Source organism: Lolium perenne, chromosome 3, assembly GCF_019359855.2.
Source record: "Lolium perenne isolate Kyuss_39 chromosome 3, Kyuss_2.0, whole genome shotgun sequence".
Classification (NCBI taxonomy): Eukaryota; Viridiplantae; Streptophyta; class Magnoliopsida; order Poales; family Poaceae; genus Lolium; species Lolium perenne.
The window spans coordinates 15208020-15223614 of NC_067246.2; the positions used below are offsets into that span (position 1 = coordinate 15208020).

Below are 15595 nucleotides of genomic sequence, written 5' to 3' on the forward strand. Positions count from 1 at the left end.
CCCGGTTGGTGTTACCAATCGGGACTAAAGGTCTATCTTTTAGTCTTGGTTGGAGCATTAGTCCCGGTTCCCCAGCTAAACCGAAATTAAAGACCCCATTAGTCCTAGACCAAAATATTTGGGAACTAATTGGTTGGGATGAATGGAATCTTTTCTACTAGTGATGGCTGGCGACAAAGTCTTCTACAGGAAACTGAAGCCATCTCAGGCTGTGATCCACTTAGAACCAATTGAGACACATCTTAGTAACAATACAACTTTACTGAAGATACCTAGCTGGATAGGGAATTTACTTTTTGAGATGATGCGATAAGCATGGATTCTTTTCCGATGAGGGGATAAAGGATTATTCTATTTTAACCATTGAGTCTTTTTTTTTCAAAATATTTTTACCATTGAGTCTAATGCTATAAATACCCAACGGGTGCCTCTTCAAGTACTCATCCCATTGCACTCATATCTGCAATATCTCGTAGGCTGATCTCAATCACCACCTGCTCTATCTCCATACAGGTAGCTTGTTTTTTATATCTCTTTTTTACTTAATCAGTAGTAGTAGTAGCCAAATAAATTATTACGTACTAGTTTGGATAAAATCTGAAGTTATACAGGTTTATTTTTTTTCCTTTGTACTGAAATTACTACTGATCATAAACATATTTTCCCGCTGGCTTTTGTGGGAATACTATATTTACTCCAATTAGGAGGGCAACGTGCAGATGTATGGATACATATGCATGGTACGTAAACACTATAAAAATAATAAGTTCAAAGTTGGAGATTAATCAACATATAAGATTACTTTATCTTGATTAATCTTTGAATTTTTTGTCATGCAAAAACCATCTAGAATATTAAAATCATCTACTATACCAGCTTGACTTAATATTTTTACATTTACGAATTGAAGCGGGAAAATGGCATCAGTCCAGTGTGAGATGAAGGATGTGCAACTCACTTTGGAGGAGAAAGCATGTTTAGATGAGATGATCAAGCAAGCTGAGCGTTCCTTGGAGTCTCATGAACTGTTAGCAGGTGCTTTGAAGAATCAGACAGTGGGCCCCCTGAGCATTGTGGCTACCAAGATATTTGCAGGACAGATTGTCAGAAACTTCCCCAATCCTCTTTGCAATTTGGATGGGTTCGCCATGTCAGGCACGTTCGTGACAGGTGTCAAGGCTGCTGTGGTGTATTCCGCCAAAAACAAAGCTGGTGTTGAATGTGGATGGCTCCTTGCCTTTAACGATACCAACAATGCTGTTGGAAGGAGGGTAAGTACACAATCATACACGCTCTTTTACTAAAAACTGATTGTCATTTGATATTTTAAAAAGCTCAACTTCTTAGAAAAATAAAAAACAACTAAAAAGGAAAATATAAAGTGATGAGATGATAACATGAAACATTATTTCTTTTTGGAGAAATAAGCTCATCATTATAGATGTGGTAATAAAATGTATCCGAAATAAAACACGTGGCAGTGATTTATTTTCTTAATTCCATTAATAATTTTAACATTTTCTATAATTAATACTAATGTTGTCATCTTCTTTGAAATGGGGCAGGTATTTGCTGAATGTGGCCTTAAAGGTAAATTCCGCAACATCAATTGGGCACAAGTTGAACAGAAACTGGAGAAATCTGGGACAATTGCTAAGGCGTATGATTTGGAGACTGGAACCTCACTCTGTGCTAGCATTTGTGGCACTACCGGGAAATCTGCTGCTGGTGCAGTATTCCTTGGTTAAACAAGCTTGAGCAACGCAGTAATACTAGATCTGGTGGAGAATTAAATATTGTAATAATGATGCAACAGTGTTGCTAGTAGCGATCATGTGTGATATGCTACATACTGTACCTTTTATTTTCAGTTCATCTTTTTTTTGCACTTTGTAATAAATAAGGGCCGGTTACACCTTAGTGTGCAGGGGCCAAGAAGGGTTGGTAATAAGAACTAGATCCACCGGATCATTATCTATTATAAATGTCATGTGATATATGTCTGTCTGTTTATTAATGTTTAGTTTGTCTAATTATGACATCTAATGGCATTGTATCTTTGATATGTCATGGTTTATGCTTAGATAAAAAAGAAGATAAAGTGGTCTTCAAAATTTGAGTTGATTTTTTACACAACCAACATTGCTATTTCATATTGCACAGTAGCATAGGATAGGACATCATTTCCTAGAGAAGAATGTAACATGACAGATTTAAATATAAATTCGGTGATTATTTTTGGGAGCAACCAAGGATAGGACAGCCAATTTATCTGTAAATACTTAGATAATATAGTGAATTCACTCCTACGGTAGGTAATAGTTAAAAAAAAATACAAATGTCTTAATAACCTCCTGAACTATAGGGGGTTTATCTATCTTACATAATTTTGAATTTAGCTATTTGCAACACCCCATGTATTAACCCATTATGTCCATGCCACCACTCATTAATGACAACCAACTCACGTGATAATTAGAAATTTTGACATCTAAAATATGTATTTAAAATTGTGTCGATATAAGTCAACCGAAGATCCACAGAGCTGTAACCCACAAACATTACTGTAAGACATATGAAATATAGAGCAACGGAATCCCACCACGTAGATTTATATGTGATAAAGTGTCCAACAATTTCTTATGAAGATACAATGTGTAATAGTCTAGATACTAGGCTTGGGTGCTCGCATCGTACCAATTACTAATGATTCGTAGGGCACACAAGTTTTATGCATGTATTGTATGTCTTATCCATGTCGGATATCTGGATCTTATTTACTAAAACGGGTCTCTTCAAGGTACGACTTAAACTACTTACCTTTAAAAAATCACCAACAATTAAACTATGTGGCCCTCCATGAAAACCATACACGGGCAACCCGAAGTGTTTCAAGTTGGGTGTAACGAAAAATGAAAGAAGATGGACTACTCACCTGCTCTCTGCGAGTCGAGAGTGGAGTGGTAACTGCAGAAGGAAGTTCTTTTCCCTTCAAGAGAGAAGATAAAGTTGGAGCTTCTGATGCGGCAGGAGCTAGCCCGCTAAAGCTAGATTTCGCCTTCTTCGAAGGGGGCTGAACGGACCGTACCGAACAAGAGGGTGGGGGGGGGGGGGGGGTGAATGGGCGCTAAGCAATTTTTAGTCTTTTTCAGTTTTTAGTGCAACGGAAGATAAAGGTGATAAATTTAGTGGTGGAGATGTTCCTAGTATAATCATAGGCTAGTGCAACAAGCAAAGGAACCAAGCAACAATAATAAAGACGAGGAGCGGGACAACCGGAGGGCGCGAAGACGAGGCGAGGATTTGTTTCCCGTAGTTCCTCCCACAAAAGGGAGTACGTCTGCGTTGAGGAGGTGCTAGCCTCACACAAGAGGCTCGGCGGCCAAACCACGAAGGAAGGCCTCACCTTCTTCCTCAAGAGAGCTCCACAAAGGGGCTCCCTTTTCTCCACTAAAGCACCGGTCGAGGCGGTGGTTCCTTCAAAAGGTTGGGGCGAGCTCCACAACACTAGGAGGCTCCCAACACCCTATGGGGCTAGCACAACTCCAAGCTAGCCTCCATAGGAGCACTTCATCCAAGACCCCACCATAGGAACCCTACCACCAGGATCCACTAAGGACTAACACGAATTGGTGAAATCTCTCTTGGTAGAACTATAGATCGGGACCTCCTCCAGCACTCCTCAAAATTTGGGAAATATTGGTTGGATGGTTGGGGAGATCCTCAAGGATTAAGCTCAGCAACAATGGAGGAGAGAGAGAAGAGATAAAAACAAGATGGGGAACAAGGGCCCTTTATATAGGCCCCCCCAAAATCCAACCGTTATGTGCGGTCTCCGCCAAAGCGGTACTACTGCTTTGGAAGCGGTAGTACCGCGTTGGATTCGAAATCCCCCACAGAACTTATCCACGTGGACACGCAACGGTACTACCGCTTGAGGTACCGCAATGGTCTCTAGGATTACTGGACTCCAAGCGGTACCTTAGCGGTACCACAACGGTAGTGCCGTAACTTATGTTACGGTACCTAAGCGGTACCGAGGCGGTACTACCGCTCTCAAGCGGTACTACCGCTCAAGGTACCGTAGAGGTACCGTAACTTGTTCTGTGGGACTTTTCAGTGTAAAACCTCCAGAGCGGTACCGTTGGGCGGTACCAGTAGGGTAGTGATACTACTGCTCCTGGTACCGGTAGTACCGGTCAGGCAGAAACTGCTTTTTCCTCTTTTCCTCTCCAACCATGTCGCGATAGACACACAAAAACAAAAAACCTATAAGCTACGCTTCAGTCCTCCGATCATGACGTGTTCAGCGAGGGCACCGTGCACTTGCAAATCAATCAAAGACATTCTTTGTACACGGTGAGATTCATTCAAGTGTTGTTATCAAACACACAAAACATGGAGTATAGACTTTGCTCTTTCAATCTCCCCCTTTTTGGTGTTTGATGACAACATAAGAATTGGCAATAGCATAAGATATTATGATGAGGTTCTTAGATTTGCAAAAGCTAGACGGAACTCCCCCTAGATGCGTTTATAACTAGAATATGCATTTGAATACATATACACACATCCTAGAGGCGTAACTCCCCCTATATTTTACAAACCATGCACATATGCAACCATGCACATATGCAACTAGGATACTTGACATGTTCATATATAGCATATGCACACTATGGAGGCAACACAAGATCATGCAAAGAGATTTGGGTGAAGTTGTCATACCTTTGCCTTGAGAATACCCAAACTCACAAAAGGAGAGCCTCCATAGAATAGATGTAGCCAACACGTCCCCATGTAAAAAACCGTCCTAGTAGATAACTTCTCCCCCTTTGGCACCGGAACACCAAAAAGGAGAAGAAGCATACCAACAAGGATCGTAAGGAAATACACAACCAAGCTTGCAAAAACCAAGAAGGAAAAACAAAGCTTGGATGTGACTCCCACAAAGAACATGGATAAAAGAACCAAAGATAAAAGAAGAAAAACAAAAGAAGGTCAAATAGAAACAAGAAGAACCAAAAACTCCTCAAAGAGGAGGTTGGTGGCCGAAGCCACAGTGTAAGAGTATAGTAGTGTGAGGTCGCGTAGATGTAACTAGGACTCACGGCTACAACTCATATGAAGCTCATTAGTCACTTATTTGACAAATATCATATGTTTTGGAATTCTTTATGCATTATGGGGGGAGGAATAGCTCAGTAAGTTTAAACCGCACTCCTTCTATGTTCATGCGTGCTTTTCATCTAGACATATAGCTAAGGAGTGGTATGTGCGCACGACGGTCAAGAAAAGTTTGACGGATCAATGATATTTAGCTCATGCCTCAACTCAATGAAACGCTTCTCGTCCAAGGGCTTCATGAAGATGTCCGCCAATTGCTCCTTGGTGCCAATGAAACATAGAACAATATCTCCGCGAGCAATGTGATCTCGAATGAAGTGGTTCATTATCTCAATGTGCTTCGTCTTGCCATGGAGAACAGGATTGTAGGCGATCTTGATGGCGCTCTAATTGTCACATAATAGATGAACCTTGCTATACTCGAGTCCATAATCCCGCAAGGTTTGCCTCATCCATAAGATTTGCACACAACTACTCGCCGCGGCAACATACTCGGCTCCCGCGGTAGAGACGGAGACACAATTTTGCTTCTTCGATGACCAACACACCAAGGATCTTCCAAGAAAGTGACAAGCTCCGGAGGTAGACTTCCTATCAACCTTATCTCCCGACCAATCGGAGTCGGTGAATCCAACCAAAGAGAAGTCTGTGTCCCTTGGGTACCATAGTCCAAAATTTGGGGTATCAACTAAATATCGAAAGATCCTCTTTACCGCCATGATATGGCTTTCCATCGGACTTGCTTGGAAACGTGTGCACATACCAATGCATAACATTATGTCCGAACGAGAAGCACAAAGGAAAAGAAGCGAACCTATCATCGAACGGTAGAGCTTGGGGTCCACGGCCTTGCCGCTCTCATCAAGAGAGAGTTGAAACTTTAGGTGCATAGGATTTCCTATCCTGTTGGCCCCCTTCATATCGAAGCGCTTGAGCATGTCTTGAATATACTTTGCTCGATTGATGAAGGTGCCTTGTCGCATTTTCTTGATCTCGAATCTGAGGAAGTACTTGAGTTCCCCCATCATTGACATCTCGAACCTATTAGTCATCAACTTTGCGAACTCATCACTAAACTTTGTGTTAGTTGAGCCAAATATGATGTCATCCACATAGAGTTGGCATATGAAGAGCTCCCCATTGACTTTCTTAGTAAAAAGTGTGGCATCGATTTTCCCCACTTGGAAACCACGGTCTTCAAGCAACTCCTTTAGATGCTCATACCAAGCTCTAGGAGCTTGTTTGAGACCATATAGGGCCTTTTTGAGCTTGAAGACATGGTCCGGGAAATGGGGGTCCTCGAACCCCGGGGGTTCCTTCACATATATCTCCTCATGTAAAGGACCATTAAGAAAAGCACTCTTGACATCCATTTGTTGTAGCTTGAAACCATGGTGAGCGGCAAAGGCCAAAAGGATACGGATGGACTCGATCCTTGCAATGGGTGCAAAGGTTTTGCCAAAGTCCACGCCTTCAACTTGAGAATAGCCTTGTGCCACCAATCTTGCTTTGTTGCGGATGACGATGCCGTGTTCATCTTGCTTGTTCTTGAAGACCCATTTGGTGCCGATAACATTGCGGCAATGATCGGGTCGCTTCATGAGAGTCCACACATCATTCCTCTTGAAGTTGTTGAGTTCCTCTTGCATGGCAATCAACCAATCCGGATCTCCAAGAGCATCGATGACCTTGAGAGGTTCCACCATAGAGACAAAGGCGTGGTGCTCACAAAAGTTTGCTAGTTGACTTCGAGTAGTGACGTTGCTCTTTAGATCTCCAATGACATTGCGTAAAGAGTGAGACTTGAGGCGCAAATGTCTTGTCTTAGGGTCTTCACGGCGAGTATCGGCCATAGGAATAGGTTCTTGTGCATCCTCTTTGCCTTCATCATGGTTCAGATCCTCGCCTTGACCTTCATTGTTGTTGTATGGGGCATCATCATCATCATGAGCACCGGATGACTTAGGGTTATTGGGAATGGGAGTGTCCATAGAGATTGTCCTGGATCCATCCGGTGAAGAACTTGAGGCTTGGCCTTGGTAGTTTGGTGTCGTTTGTTGTGGTAGTTGAGCTTGCGGTGGTTGTTGAGGTTGAACTTGAGGTTGTAGAGGTAGGCTTGCACTCGATTGTTGTTGTTGATGTTGGACTTGAGGTTGTTGTAGAGGTTGGCTTGAACTTGTTTGATCAATGGAAGAAGCTTGGCCTTGTGGTGTAGATAGCTCCACTTGGGTGGAACTTGGTCCTTCCCCGGTACTCATAGAAGGTGACTCTTGAGGTCGGCGAATGCCAACACCCATCCTTCCTACGGCATCCGGGGGAATTGCATCTCCTTTCTCACAAGAAGCATTTCGCTCCTCCAAAGATCTATCATCTTCATCCAATGTCACATCACAAGATTCTACAACTCGCCCATTTGACTTGTTGAAGACTCTATAGGCATGAGAATCTGTTGCATAGCCAACAAAGATTCTTTCTTGAGCTCTTGAATCAAACTTGGATAGACGTGTGTCCTTGACAAACACATAGCATTTGCATCCGAAGACCTTGAAGTATGATAAATTGGGCTTGTCACCGGTGAGGATCTCATATGGTGTCTTCTCTAGACCCTTGCGAAAGTAGAGGCAATTAGTAGCATGACATGCGGTAGAGATAGCTTCCGCCCAAAATTTATAGTTGGACTTGTACTCCATCATCATTGTTCAAGCGGCTTCAATCAAGGTTCGATTCTTTGTTTCGGTGACCCCATTTTGTTGGGGAGTATATGGCGAGGAGTATTGATGTTGGATTCCTTCTTCGCCGAGGAAGTCATCCAAGGTGTAGTTCTTGAACTCCGTTCCATTGTCGCTCCTTATAGCTAGGATCGTGGTGTTGTACTTGAGTTGAACTTGCTTGGCAAACTCTATCATGGTCCGTTGAGTCTCACTCTTGTGCTTGAAGAAGAAAACTCAACAATAGCGTGAATAGTCATCAACGATGACAAGGCAATATTTCTTCCCTCCAAGACTTTCATGAGATGTCGGACCAAAGAGATCAACATGTAGGAGCTCCAAGCATCTTGTGGTAGAGATTGTTGTCTTAGCCTTGTGAGGAGCTCCATGCATTTTTCCTTGTACGCTTCCCTACAAACACGATCTTTGCAAAAGGAGACATCTTCTTTTAGACCGAGAATGTGGCCTCCCTTGTGGAGACTTTGCAAAGTCCTCATGTTGACATGGGCTAGTCGGCGATGCCATAACTAACCCTTGTCACCTTTAGCGAATAGGCAAAGAGCGGAAGATGTCGTCTTTCCGGAGAAATCAACAACATACAACCCGCTCTCCACATATCCAACAAAGGCTACATGGAGTGTCTTGCTCCACAAGAGGACCACCATATGTTCATCGAAAAAGGTACAAAGACCCATACGTGCAATTTGATGAACGGAGAGTAAATTGTAACCAAGAGTCTCGACAAGGAGGACATTCACAAGTGAGATGTTGGGTGTTACCACCACCTTGCCAAGACCCAATACCTTATAGCTCATGTTGCCGCCATATGAAACGGTAGAATGAGATGGCTCGAGGTCGACAACAATTTCCTTGCTTCCGGCCATATGACTTGTGGCTCCACTATCAACCACCCATTTAGCGCCACCGGAAGCAGTCCTACAAGGAATCAAGTCTTGGATTTAGGTACCCATTTTTTAATGGGTCCTATCATGTTAGTAACAAGGGGTTTGGGAACCCAAATAGTCCAATCAACATTTTTCTCTAGAGGACCAATAAAGCGAGCACAAATATGTCCATAGTAATCAACGAAAAGAACATGAGAAGGATTTTTAGAGCCGGGGAAGCACGTTGTGGTGGAGTCGGGAACTCCACCCCTCCTTGAGTGAGAATATTCTTCCTCATGATTGATCCTCATGTTCTCCTTGTTCTTCTTCTTGGTCCTCCTTCTTCTCTTCCTCTTCGGCTTGGAAGCCGCTCCTTCCTCATTGCAAGATCTCTCATTGGCTCCATCTTTGGCTTCAATGACTCCCTCCAAGTATTTGGCTTGGATTTGGAGTCTATCAATCTTGGCCTTCAAGCGATTTACTTCATCTTCATGCTCCGGGTGAGGATGAGTGATATCGAACACTTGGACTTCCTTTGCCTTGTTCACCCGGAAATGTTCCATCAAAGGTTCTTCTTGGAGAGAGTTGATCTTCATGAGTAGGCGCTTATGACTCTCCAACTTGGCAACGTCACCTTCATGATTGCAACAAGCACAGTCCTTTCTCAAAGGAAAGTACTCCTTCAAGGATTCTTCTTGCATTGAGTTAACCTCCATGATTTTGGCTTTGCTCCTCTTCAAAGAGGCAATTTCTTCCTCATGGTCACAACAAGTAACCTTCTCTTTGCTCATGCGGAGGCACTCCATCAAGGACTCCTCTTGCTTGCCATTCAAACTTAGTAGCTTGGCCTTGGTGTTGTCAAGAGTGGCAATTTCCGCTTCATGATTGCAACATGAAGTCTTCTCCTTGCACAAGCGGCAATACTCATCAAAGGCTTATTCTTGAAGGGCATTGACCTCCAAGAGTAATGCATTATGCTTCTTCAAAGATGCAACTTGATCAACAAGCTCGTCACCACATGGGTTTGGCCCTCCATCATCTTTCCCTTCGTGGGATTCCTCTTGAGGATGATCACATGTCTCGGAGGGAATTGCATGCTTACTCTCCAAGGATTTGAAGTCCTTGGTGAGAGCGGCAACTTTCTCAAGAAGTAATGCGTGGTCATCCTCAAGAAGAAGCTTCTTCTTCTTGAGCTGACCCACCAATCCAAGAGTATGATCTCGGTCCTTGGTGAGTTGGGAGATGATGGCGTTGTTGGAGTCTTCGAGGGTGATGACACTAGCTTCAAGAGACATACGCAAATTTTGCTCCTCCTCAAGTGCTTCATTGAGAGAGGCAATGTCATTTGCCGCCTCCCTCTCAAGCCTCTCCTTCTCTTCTATGAGGTCTTGAGCCGCACCAAGTTGGGCCAAGAGGGCCCCAACATGGATCTTGGTATCCCCTTGCATGTTAGTGAGAAAAGCATCCAAACCCACAATCTCACGCTTAATGGTGAGACTAGTGGCATCATCAAAAGATATAGCATTAGAGGGAGATGTGAGTTTGTGTCGTGGTATCGTCACGGCATATGCCATAGGGTGGCTAATCGAAGGTGGTTCCTGAGAGATCTCACGGCGGTATCCGGATGCGGGTATGGGGACGAGCGACACGGCGACGTACCCAGGTTCGAGGCCCTCCGATGGAGGTAAAACCTCTACTCCTGCTAGAGTGTATATGATGATCACACAATACAAGGTTGCTCCTTGAGCTGTGTCCGGCTGCTCCTGGGAGGCTAAGGAAGACTGAAGTCTCTCTCACAGGGCAGCGCTAGGGGTGGAAGTGAAGTGAGAATGATCGATCCCCCGCACGGGAGGGGGTAGTGCGGCTTATATAGGCACCGGCACTTTACATATAAGAACCTATAGTTTACGGGCCGGCTTGGCCGGCTCCGGCTTCCGCTCCTTCCCGAGGCAGTGATGTCAGGAGCCGTTGAGGCCTCATGGCCTGTCCCATCCGGCTGCCAAGGTCAGCGGTATGGAGAGGAGGTGTCCCTGTCGCCATCAGCCACTGTAGCCAGTACGGATCGTCGTAGACCATGATGGCCTGTCCGGCGCGTGGCACTATTGCTCCACAGTGCCCCGCGCTTTACGGAAGATGAAGTCAGCGTGGACTTTGGGAACCCGGATCACCAACCCGGTTCCTTCTAGTGCAAGACTCGCCAGCCTCGAGTCGGTCTGAGGTACAAACCCCCAGTCGGATATGGCCTGTAGAAGCCGGCCCAGCTACAGCATTGGTGGCCGTAGCCAGGCCGACTAGGACTCAGAGCCAGCCGGCTTCCGGACCAGCCGGCCACGGCGCCAGCCGGCTGCTCCTCAGCCGGCCTTTGCCGCGAGCCGGCCAGTGGCCAGCCGGCTGCTCCGCGTCCATTGCCCTACCCGGGGTCTTCCCCCCGACATTAGCCCCCGAAGCTGGCAAGGTCCTGCGTTTAGAAGGACCTAGGCAGGTTTTCCTGGCTTCCTGAATATACTTTGCGGCACTTGGAGGGGCCGACTGAGAATTTCCATTCAGCCGGCTGCGCCCTCATCCGGCTCGCTTCGGCCGGCTGCTTCTAGCCGGCCACTATTCACACTTATGCAGTTTTTGCTTTCTTGCAAGTTCTGGTGATGTCTCCGCCTTACTGGATGAATTTTGGACCGAGCTGAACTTAGTGTCCGGCTCCGGCTTGCGGCGCGCCGGAGTCTCCGCCGCCTCGGGTCCTGCACCCGACTTGACCGGTCTGACGCCTGGGCTCTGCCGCCGGTTCGTCTGGTCACATCAATGTCCCCTCCGGATCCGGTGCGGTTGTGGGCGACGTGGTGTGGCAGTTTCCGGTAACGGCAGCAGTCGTAGGGGGAGTTAATGCGCAGAAGATCCGGGCGACGTGGCCACGATCGCCACTTGGAGGCTAACCGTCCGCCGCGGGTGGCTATAAATGCCGCGGGGGAGGGTACCGAGGCGGCCACTGCCTCACTTCGTCTTCCTCGCGCTCCCGCTCCTCTCGCTTTCTTCTTCGCGCTCGAGCCCGTTGCTGCTCCGGCGAACGTTTTCCACTGGCGAACTCCGGCGAGCGCATCTCCGCCAATCCGCCGCTGCTACTCCGACGAGCCGGCGCCACGGGGCCCCGCGTTTCAACAGAGCGTCCTTCGCCGCCGTCGTCGCCGCCGCCGTCGCAAGGTTCCTCCTCGCCTTTCCGCCTTTCGTGGTCCTCCTCTTCTTCTTCCTCGACGATGGCCTCCGCCAGCGGATCATGGAGGGGCTCGTACATGAGGGAGGACGACATCGAGCGGCTGGTGCGCCTCCGCCGGATCCCGTCGTCGGTGGTCACGCGGGCGCCCGGCGAGGAGACGGAGCCCGAGCCGGAGCCCGGCGAGCGCGTCGTCTGCGGCGCGCATCTCGATCGCGGGCTGGGCCTGCCGGCATCCACCTTCTTCCGCCAGTTCCTCGACAACTTTGGTCTGCAGCCGCACCACCTGCCGGCCAACGCCTGCATCCTCCTCAGCTGCTACGTGGCCTTCATGGAGGCATACGCCGGCTTGTGGCCGGATATCGATTTCTGGAGCCGGCTCTTCTACCTCAAGGCGCAAACCACTGAGGGCCGCCTGCGGGCCTGCGGCGCCGCCTCGATCTACACCCGGCCGGGTACGCCCTTCCCCAAAATTCCAACCGTTGACTCGGTGAAGAATTGGCAGATGTCGTTCTTCTACGTGTGCAACGAGGGCCAGCTCGTCGACCGGATCAACCTGCCGGAGTTCAACCCGGCTCCTCCAGTCGGCCGGATCAACTGGAGCTACAACGCCCGCACGACGGACCCGGACGCTGAGGTGAATCAGCTCTGGGACTTCCTGGGGGCGGCCGTCGCGAACGGGCTGACCGCCGAGGACCTCCTCTGCACCATCGCCGAGCGCCGGGTGCTGCCGCTCCAAATGCGCACCCACAAAATCGGGCACATGTCCGGCCGGTTCGACCCGAACCGGACGTCCAAGGCGCTGCTCTCCAAGGCCCAGGTGGCCCACCGGGTGAATAACATCACCAATGCGAACATGCCGGACGAATGGAACTACGGGCTGGCGCCCCACGACAGGGACCACCAACCCGAGCTGGTAAGCTTTGTGTTTTCGCCGGCTTCCGGCTTGCGGCTGCGAGGCCGACTTCCTTTTCCTTCTGCCGACTTCCGGCTTGTTGTTTGCTCATGTTTTCTGTTTTTCTAGCTCTTTGACCGCCAGAACGTCGAGGATGGCGACCTGGCGACGAGGAGGTGGACGCCGGATCATGCCGATCCGGCTGACCAAGCCGGCGACCAGGCTGGCGACGACGACCTGCTGCAGGCGCCTGACCTAGGCGGCCAGGGGGAGCACAATCCGCCCCCTTCACTGGAGCAGCAGGAGGACGAGGAGCCGGCGACGTCTGCCACGGGGCCGATCCCCGCCGTGCCCCTGCGCGCGAGGCCGCCAAGCACCACGGCGACTTCGGCGCCCAAGGGGAAGAAACGGGTTGGCGACGCCCGCTCCACTGCCGCCTTGGAGGCGAAGGCGAAGAAGCTCCGCCGGCAGCAGCCGAAGAAGGTTCCGGAGCAGGCCGGGTGAGCTCTCTTTCTCTCTTGTTTGATTCCTTTTCTTTCCTTACTCTTTATGCTTATCTTCTCCTTGTTTGTCCGGCTAGGGCTCCCATCAAGTTTGCCCAGGGCGGCGGCTCCCGGCAGACTCCGCGCGTCGTGTCGCCGCCTCCGCGCCAAAGGAGGGAGCCGACGCCACAGCCTCCATCGCGCGCACCTACGCCGCCGCCGCCTGCGGGTACTCTGCCTCCCGCAGGGGCGCCTTCCTTCGCCGTGCCGCTGGCCTCAGTGCCTGATCGCGGCACGCGGGCCGAGCCGACGCGCCAGCCGACGCTGGACGACATGTTCCCGCGCCGGACTCGTCTTCTGGATCCAGCCGCTGGGGCCGGCCGGGGCATGCCGCCTTCGACCGGAGCCGGAGCCGGCAGGGCTGCACCGCCCATGACCGGAGCCGGAGCCAGGCCAAGCGTGGTGGTGCTGGATGAGAGCCCGGAGGGGGCACCTCAGGCGCCGGAGACGGCTGCGCCGACTGGGCCATCTGCTTCGCCCGGAGCGCCGCCACCGCCGGAGCCGACGACGGAGGAGCCGGCCAGGCAGGAGCCGGCAAGGGATGAGCCGGCGCGCACGGAGGGCGCCGACTCGCGCGCGCTGGTGAGGACGGGAGCCCCATCGGCGCCGCAGCAGGGCCTGCACGTGGCCAAGGGTGCCCTGCTTCCGCATGTGCCGTCTGCCTCCGACTCCAGCCTTGGCTCGGCTGGCACTATGGAGCAGGCGTGGCTCCGCGCCGACTCCTACGAAGTGACCAGCCGGGAGGGGAACCCTGGCCAGGCATCGGTGGAGATGTTCTTCTCCAGCCTGCAGGCCAACCTCAAGGCCAGGGCTGCCGAGGCCGCGGCCAACGTCGCCAAGGTGGAGGAGGCCAGCAAGGTAAACGCTTCATCTGTTTTTCAATTTGGTTATCATCCTGGTAGCCCTCCGAGGCATGGGCCGGCTGCTCGGAGCCGGTCCGGGTTTCGCCTAGTTGACTGATTTTTCTTTTTTTTTTCCTTAGGCTGTGGCGGATCGGCGCACCAACTTATACAACCGCGCCGTGACCCACTACCACAAGGCCAAGCTGGACCGGGCCGACTTGGCTCGCGAGCTGGAGGCCGTCAAGGGTAAGATCTTTCTCTTTCCGACTCGATGTCTTCTTTCTTTTTAGTCTTGGTTGGCTGACGTTTCTTTCCGGCTGCCTTGCAGCTGAAGCCGCCAAGGTCCCGCGGCTGGAGGCGGATCTCCGGGCTGCTCGCGCCCAGTGCGCCGAGAGCGAGGAGGCGGGCCGATCTGCGGCCGCCAAGCTCAAGGTGGCTGAGCTGGAGTTAACGCGGCTGCGCCGGCTTGAGGAGAACCACCTCAAGGAGCTTGACCTCCTCAAGACGACCGAGAAGGAGAAGGTGGAGGATCTAAGCCGGCGGTTGACCGAAGTGGAGAAGCAGCGGCTTGCGCTTCAGGAGGAGGTCACCGCCAAGTCCACGGAGCTGTCGGCCACTGCCAAGCGCTGGGTCGACGAGATTGGCGCGCTCGACCGCGGCCTGTCGGGTGAGTGCATTTTTCTGTTCCTTTCCCTTTGCCGGCTTTCGGCGGTCGGCTGCCGGCTTTCGTTGGCAGCCGGCGGCCGAAACTCTGATTCTTCGCTATCTCCATCTTTGGACTGGGGGCAGTCGGTTCTTGCCGGCTGCCGCCAGGCTTTTCTTTGTCTTTCGTAATTTCCTTCTTCGGACTGGGGGCAGTCGGCTCTTGCCGGCTGCCGCCTGGCCTACTTTAGGACTTCGAAAATTTGCATTTTTCAGCTTATTTCGGCTTCGCTGATTTCTGACGTGCTTCTTCTTGCAGCGGCCTTCCCGGAAACGCAGGACGCGGCGTTAGCAGCCGTTGGCGTTGCGCGCGAGTCCAGGAGGCGGGCGACTGGCGAGGGCAGCTCGGAGTACTTCACCATGGAGGACTATATGGCGTCCATGGCTGCCCGCGTCGAGCCCATCACCAAGCTTGGCTGGGAGCTCCGGAAGGCGGCTGAGGAGCTGGTCCCGATGCTGTGGCCCGCGGAGGCGGTGCCGCAAGATATGTCCAACCTCGTCTCCTTGATGGAGCGGGCGCCGGATCGCTTCCTCGACTGGAAGGAGTCTGCCACGCGCGCTGGTGCCGACATGGCGCTGTCCTTTGTCCTCTCCTGGTACAACGAGGTGGACCTGGGGCAGCTCGAATACCGGCGAGCCGGCGTGGAGGACAAGCTTCCAGCCGAACACAAGACCGCCCGGCTTGCCCGAGCC

The 15595-nt window shown here is 50.5% G+C and overlaps 1 protein-coding gene across 1 annotated transcript; it reads left to right on the forward strand.

Moving 5' to 3' along the window:
• The first annotated feature begins 425 nt into the window (after positions 1 to 425).
• Positions 426 to 1985, forward strand: LOC127322146 (jasmonate-induced protein homolog). Its single transcript, XM_051351100.2, has 3 exons — positions 426 to 513; positions 911 to 1271; positions 1566 to 1985. Exons 2-3 carry the CDS (start codon positions 918 to 920, stop codon positions 1746 to 1748), a joined length of 537 nt encoding a protein of 178 aa, XP_051207060.1. The 5' UTR covers positions 426 to 513; positions 911 to 917; the 3' UTR covers positions 1749 to 1985.
• Positions 1986 to 15595: the final 13610 nt, after the last annotated feature.

Bases quoted from the DNA above. Each gene is read 5' to 3' on its own strand.
- LOC127322146 (XM_051351100.2), top strand. From the start codon at position 918: ATGGCATCAGTCCAGTGTGAGATGAAGGATGTGCAACTCACTTTGGAG. The intron at 1,272-1,565 runs GTAAGTACACAA...GAAATGGGGCAG, and splicing joins ACAATGCTGTTGGAAGGAGG to GTATTTGCTGAATGTGGCCT.